The 6,780-nt window shown below is 38.7% G+C and overlaps 2 protein-coding genes across 3 annotated transcripts; one reads left to right on the top strand and one right to left on the bottom strand.

The window, feature by feature from the left end:
* Positions 1 to 4,279: 4,279 nt before the first annotated feature.
* Positions 4,280 to 4,821, top strand: LOC108368332 (peptidyl-tRNA hydrolase 2, mitochondrial-like). Of its 2 annotated transcripts, XM_017623180.1 has the most exons (2): positions 4,280 to 4,338; positions 4,399 to 4,821. In XM_017623180.1, the coding sequence occupies exon 2, from the start codon at positions 4,449 to 4,451 to the stop codon at positions 4,764 to 4,766; it is 318 nt and encodes a 105-aa protein (XP_017478669.1). In that variant the 5' UTR covers positions 4,280 to 4,338; positions 4,399 to 4,448; the 3' UTR covers positions 4,767 to 4,821. The 2 variants fall into 2 exon arrangements, with proteins under 2 accessions (XP_017478669.1, XP_017478668.1); XM_017623179.1 differs by having other exon boundaries at positions 4,286 to 4,821.
* LOC108368331 (GTPase Era, mitochondrial) lies at positions 4,817 to 6,438 on the bottom strand. Its single transcript, XM_017623178.1, has 5 exons — positions 6,382 to 6,438; positions 6,115 to 6,301; positions 5,505 to 6,050; positions 5,115 to 5,292; positions 4,817 to 5,054 (listed from the first exon to the last, which is right to left on the bottom strand). The coding sequence occupies exons 3-5, from the start codon at positions 5,931 to 5,933 to the stop codon at positions 4,876 to 4,878; spliced, it is 786 nt and encodes a 261-aa protein (XP_017478667.1). The 5' UTR covers positions 5,934 to 6,050; positions 6,115 to 6,301; positions 6,382 to 6,438; the 3' UTR covers positions 4,817 to 4,875.
* Between the last annotated feature and the right edge of the window lie 342 nt (positions 6,439 to 6,780).

Genomic DNA, 6,780 nt, shown 5'->3' with positions numbered 1-6,780 from the left:
TACATGTGATCAAGGCGTATTTAACAAGGTGGTGTTGGCCGTATATAAGTAAAAAATTACACTAACAATATTATACGCTGGTGTCCATACTGTCATTGGTATGAGTTACAACAAACACATCATTTTGACGTAATGGCCTCTCACGGCGAAAAACTCAGCTGTCGCCCCAACACCACCTTGTTTAATGGCCTGTTTTTGCTTATGCGTAAATGTACATTTAGCGCATTTAGCTCTAAATGCTACTCTAAATGTACATTTATCCATACAAAATTCGTCATCTAAATGCAACTAAATGCAACTCAATCTTTGCATTTAGAATCTAAATGCTAAAAGCATCCCTGTGATCTTCCAAAATTTCCACGATTCGAACATGGTTTAATGAGAAAAAGTGGCAACATTGCTTTTTCGAGTATACAACCGCTAGCTGCGTTTCAGTGATCGCCGATCGAGATTTCATTTATTATTTTACATTATTTGGATAAAGAAAAGTTACGCAAATTCAACATCGAAATGATGCTGATAGAAATCTGGATTAATTTGTGACCAACTCTGTTTGTTTTGTTTCCTAATTAGGTGTGGAAAATATAATTGGCAGCACCGACAAATGAATATATACACAAACAAATGTTCGGTTATGGTTAAAACAATTCAGGTTTTTGTATTGAATTTTCGGTTTAGAATTTATTTTTCCTTTGTAGGGGTTTTTGCACATTATCTTTTCGGTGAGAATTTATCGTAATGGATACGGATCTGAATAAGCGACTGGAACACGGCTGTTTGTCAAAAGCATACGATTTCGAACTCGCGTAAATGTACATTTGCTAAATGCTATAGCATGAACGCTCTTCGAAAACATATGTTCGAAAGTGCTAAATGTTGCATTTTAAATGCAGCAAAAACGCTGCATAATACACCTTGCATGTGATTCTTTTACGATTGTTGGAGACGATAGAAAAAATACTTCAAGCATTAGGCATGGCCGAGCATTAGGTGTATTTTTGTATTCTCCAGAAAGAAAGTGTCCAGCAACTTGCCAGTAAAGCACCAGCCGATTTTTTAGTAGAATTTTGCCGCCTTTCAACCAAAATCGGCAATTCAACAGGAAAATATTTTACATATGCTAGTTGATTGCTCAGTCCATTTTCCAGTTGACAGAAATCGACGCGTGTAAAGGCAGCTTAACCAAATTGTCACCCTTTTACACCCGATTTACATGATTCAAGTACTTGAAAGCAATTTTTGTTGTTGTTTTTTTTTGTAGCGGCTACAACCATCCCGCCAGATCGGTTAGTATCTCAGTCGTTGTCGTCAAGCTTAACTAACGGGAGACCCCAGAAGCGTGCAGCCTCTATAGGGTCTGTCCACAGGGGAAGAGGCGTTAGTTGTATCGGGTTATCCGGGCATACGAAGAGATGTTTCGAGTCGTGGGGTGTTTCTCCGCATAGTTTAACCTGCTGCAGTAGCCAGAGCGAAGTTGTGCTATTGTGGTTCTAGTCTCCCGGAGCAGACGAAGCTCCGTCTCGTCGATGTCAGGCGGTTGTGTGCCTAGAATGGCATACACAGGTCTGGAGTCTACATAACTCGAAACTGACTCCTTGTGAATGCGATCAGGGCTTGTCGGTAAGCTGACGGGTCCAGAGGTTGCTCTATGAACCTCTAGACTTCGTCCGTCAGTTCATATAGATGCCTTCTGACGTACCTTGGTGAGAGCTCCTCTGCAAGCAAATGTCTGTTCGGGTGTCCACGTCAGTGCCTCCCTACTAGGAATCGCTTGCAGATCATTGTGTTTTGCTCCTTTATGGGGAGCATTTTCGCCTCATCATGCAGGTGGTATTCTAGCGACATCCAGTCGCTGTCCGAAGTGCAGTGTTTCGAGTCGTCTGCAGCTTCATCCACTGCGTCCCACTAGTCCCCGGCGACCACACTGATGCTGCGAAATTTAAAACCGGCCAGCCAATTGCCTTGTATGTTACCAGCAACGTTTCTTTGTCTTTGCCCCAAGTGCTGCCGACCTTGCTGCAGCTCTGTACTTTGTTAATAATTGCGGTTGCGTGCGCAGAGAAGGTGAGCAGACTGTCGAAGGTTACTCCGAGTATTGTTCTTTGGTCGCAGGCGAGATAAAAGATGTAAATGGATATGTGTTTCCAGGAAATATTAGTGTTGTTCATTTATATTCATTTAAATAAATTTGCCTTTCGTATATACGTATATTTTTATCCACGCGCGACATACATGTGTAATCAAAGGATTCCACTTTAAAATAAATGTTTCAAATTTCCGAGCGATAGTCATTAATAAATTCGGTTTGCACTATGCACTTTTTTGTAAAATTCGATGTCGATTCTGCGCAAAAATACTGTGGATGGCGTAACCGTATATGAACAAGAAATCGTCACCTGGGTAAAAGATTGTCGCAAGCGCCATTTTGACGATTTTTAGTTCTAGATGCAATTATATATTTTGAAATAAGGTATTTCGATTGGTGTTACCAGTTTTTGAATATATCCTTTAGTTTCCGAGATATTGACTACAACTTTTTCGATAATTTAGTAAAAATTTAGTTAGTGATGCAGTCATATTAAACTAATCAATATCTTAAAAATTTATAGAGATTTCCTTTAGTTTCCGAGATATTGAGTAAACAGTGTCGTTAATTTGGTAGAAATTTATACACATTTTTTCGTATTTCATAAAAAGTGGCGGCAAATTGTGGACAAATGACGCTTACGACAAAATTTGACTAAAGAAAATCCTTCATAAACTCAAAGCTAATTAACAATAAACATTAAAAATTAAATAATTTAAGAATTTTGTGAACTAGTAACATTTCCAGAGACTTTGGAGAAAATCTATCTTCCCGTTTTTAGAAATTGCATTGAAAACTTCAATCGCGATTTCCCACAACCTGCCGAAATTGACATCCGACAATCTTTTACCCAGAGGGCCTCTGCCCCTCTTCCCCGCAACACAGAAAGGATAATTATACTTAGTAAGGGTTATAAACACTAAGCGCGTCCGAAGGCAGAAGCTAGCGCAACAGGTGGTGGACCCAACAAAGTGCATGTTTACAATGGCTCGGAAGAAGCTGTTATTGCATTAACTGCATTGAGAACCAGTTCTTCAGGCATAGGAGAAGTTCTGGCTTGTGGTTCAACAATTCAACCAGAAGCTGACATAGATTTGTCCATGGTTACTATGCCCGACAACTCGGCATATCTCTGTGAAATCATTCCCATAGCGGGCTCTTACTTCGCTGCTATAATTGCAAATGCAATAGAATCCATCGTTTCCTTCAAAATATGTAAACTCAAAACATTTTACCATAAATAAGCACTTGATGAATGTTCTTTTAATTCCTTTCCACTTTGTTTTCCTTCATACATCTGTCTTCGAAAAACAACTGATAGCTGGCAATGCTGCACAGGTTTCCGCAATAGTCGTAGCATCTCGATTTTTTGTTTTTCGTAACGACGCTACGAATTACGAAAATTCGGGTTCCAGAATAAGGGTGTAAGATTTTCTGCTATTTTCCTGCAGTTTTAATTGTACAAAATCCTGGTTGATCTGTCAAAGTCACTTTACGCAGCTATTTACACCTTTTCACAAAGATGGCGTTCCTATAAAAGCCTCGTAAACTTACGAGCTTTACACGCTTTAAGACTTTACGAGTTTAAGGGAATCCCCTAATTGTTTGAGTAAAGTAGGCATCCAGACAATAAACTGTCTTCTAACAAAGTGTGAATGTTTTGCTATTGTATCTGAAAATTTGGCTTGCGCGTACGCCACTTCTTTCGCATACTTTTCACTTATTGACGTACAAGTTCCCATTCTGACAGGCCTATGAGGCGCTCAAGCCTGAAAGATGATTTAGTGCAATTGCTCCATAACCAAAGTCTAAAAAGCCTGAAATATGCCAAATTTAGAACTTGTGTCAGGTTTTTCAGGCGACGTCTGACTGTTAATCTGCCTTTACATGAGGCGATTTTTTGACAGGCGATAATCGCCTGGAAAAGTTGACTTGCTGTCTACTTTGAGGCAAGCGATTTTTGAATCACCATTTACACGAGCGATTTTTCCAGAGCAGTATTGAATCGCCTGGAAAAACGCCTCATGTAAAGTCAGCTTAACTCATTACACATTATTACTGGTGAATATGGTTATTGCCAAGGTACATTGAACAGGTAGTATCAGTAGAGCAGCTGATTTGATTTATTTTCAAATTATTTGGTCTCGAAAATGTCAAATATTTTTAATTTTTTCTCACGAAAATTATAAGTTGTTAAAATCCTGCATGCAAAAGTATACCGAGCAGCAAATGAAAAAATACGCCAAATCAAAGTAAATTATTAAGATATTCAACTATTACAAATAAAATGCTTAAACAGATTATCACTGCAGCTACAGCGCCGCGGACCAAACTGGTGCTAGTGGTGCGCAGTGATTTGAAAATGTCTAAGGGGAAAACTGCAGCACAATGTGCTCATGCAGCTGTGCTTTGTTATCAGCAGTGCCAAACGAATGGCAAGAAACAGAAATTAGTAGAAAGCTGGTCACTTTCAGGGCAGCCGAAAATTGTATTGCGCGTTAATACATTACAGGAGCTTATGCATTTGCAGGATCGTGCAAAAGATGTTGGTGTTGTGGCAGAGCTGGTAAGAGATGCTGGACGCACGCAATTGGAATGTGGTACAGCTACAGTGCTGGGTATTGGCCCAGATATTGAGAAAAACATAAACGAATTGGTTTCTGATTTGAAATTATTGTAGCATAGGTTTTCACTTTGTTTGCCGAAGAAATAAAATAACCGTTGTTTTCGCTTTACATTTTATATTTAATTATTAACGTTTAGAGAATTGTTTATATTTCTTTATAATTTTAATCGTGTTTCTTACTCCTTGTTGCAATGGTCAACGATATAGGCTTGCCGAATGTTTCCACTAGATCAGATGTCACACGTTCAGTAATTTGCCTCAATCTACCATTAGATTCACCACAAATTAAACGCTCAATACGAGCTGAAGGACAGGTGACTTCCACTGACGCGTATATCGTACCTGCAGATGCAAACAATACATAAATACCTTAATATAATTGTAACTGATTTGAACAGTTACCATTTTCTTCAGAGAAATACTCGATTGCGCTTTGCAAATTATAAGGTATCTCTTGGGGCAAATAGTCCAAAAGTCTGGCGCGCACACTCTCCACAATTAAAGTTTCTGGTTTAACATCAGTAAAAGTTCCTTTGGAGTACTCCCAGGCTCGTTCTTTCGCAAGCTTTATTAGATAATCCTACAGATAAAGGAATCACATGTTTTAAAGTGAGTATGTATGTATGTGTACGTAAATATAATTTTTGTATATATAATAAAAAATTGAACTGTTCTCATACATACCTGAATGTTATTTAATCCACTGCCGGTAATGGACGAGACAAGGAAGACCTCATGAAAACTACTCCAACTCACATCTTTGTGTTTNCATTGAACTGTTCTCATACATACCTGAATGTTATTTAATCCACTGCCGGTAATGGAGGAGACAAGGAAGACCTCATGAAAACTACTCCAACTCACATCTTTGTGTTTACTTTCTTCCGACTTCGTTTTTAGACTTGTATTTGTTTCTTCACTTGACTTGGCCTGTATTTTACGTTTACGATTCCAATAAGATTGAGGGCTGCTAAGTGTATCATTAGTTAAAACCCGTATCAATTCGAGCAAAACTCGTTTTGACTTTAGTGCATCAATCTTGTTTAGGATTAAAAAGCTTGGCAAATGATCGTATTCTTTTAATGTTTCGAGTACGGTAGGGTGTAGAGCGTTACGAGTCCATGAATTCGAAACATCGTGCATGCAGGCGATAATATCGGCATGTTGTATTGCGTGTTTGTAGGCAGATTTAAAGCTTTGCTCGAGACTGTGCCGCTTCATCTCGCGTGGCGTCACTAACCCCGGTGTGTCATACAAAACCAATTGCGTTTTTCCTGTGGTATAAATGGCCTTGCTAGCTTTTCGTGTTGTATGCACTTTTGAAGATGTAGGGCAAACCTAGCATGTGGCAAGAACCTACTATTACAAAAAATAATTGCAAATGGTACACAATAGCACTCACCCGGTGATTGATTAAATTATTAATAAAGGTACTCTTTCCTGCATTCGGGACCCCTATTACAGCAATATGCAAAGAATTCTGGATACGTTGGCTATTTTGCGGCTTGAGTTCATCCTCTGCTGAAGTTGCTGGAGCGGCAGAGGGAATCTCAGAAGTTGATTTGCCATGTGTGGCTGCTAAAACGTAGCTACGAACATTTGAAATTAAAATCCGATTTGTTCCTCTTAATTTTAAGAAAATTTTCGGGACATTTACAAAATTATTCACCAATAACTCCATAGTTCTCGAATAAAAATGTCAGAAAGAGCAAAGAAAAACAAAACCAAACGTCAAAAAAGAAATAAGATAAGATGATCTTCCCAGCACGTAAATAAAAAATACGGTCTATGCATAAGGGGTATTCAAACAACTGATATTTGTAAATAGACAGTTTTGTTATGAGAGGGAATTGTATTACAGGCTAACCTAATATTCACGCACGCCGCCAATTTATTGTCAAAAATTTCTCATGCACATGCAACTTGTATGAGATCAACCGAAATTGAACGGCGTGCGTATGAAGCTAACTCAATTTCCAATTTTTGTTCTGCGTGACATTTTGATTTGACGTTTCGCTCAATGAAATCAAATGCAAACGCATGCAAGTCAATTTCGGGTGACGCAAAA

This window comes from Rhagoletis zephyria, unplaced genomic scaffold (genome assembly GCF_001687245.7).
Source record: "Rhagoletis zephyria isolate East Lansing unplaced genomic scaffold, Rhagoletis_zephyria_1.1 Rzeph_scaffold_03073, whole genome shotgun sequence".
Taxonomy (NCBI): Eukaryota; Metazoa; Arthropoda; class Insecta; order Diptera; family Tephritidae; genus Rhagoletis; species Rhagoletis zephyria.
This window is presented reverse-complemented; position numbering and strand designations above follow the sequence as displayed.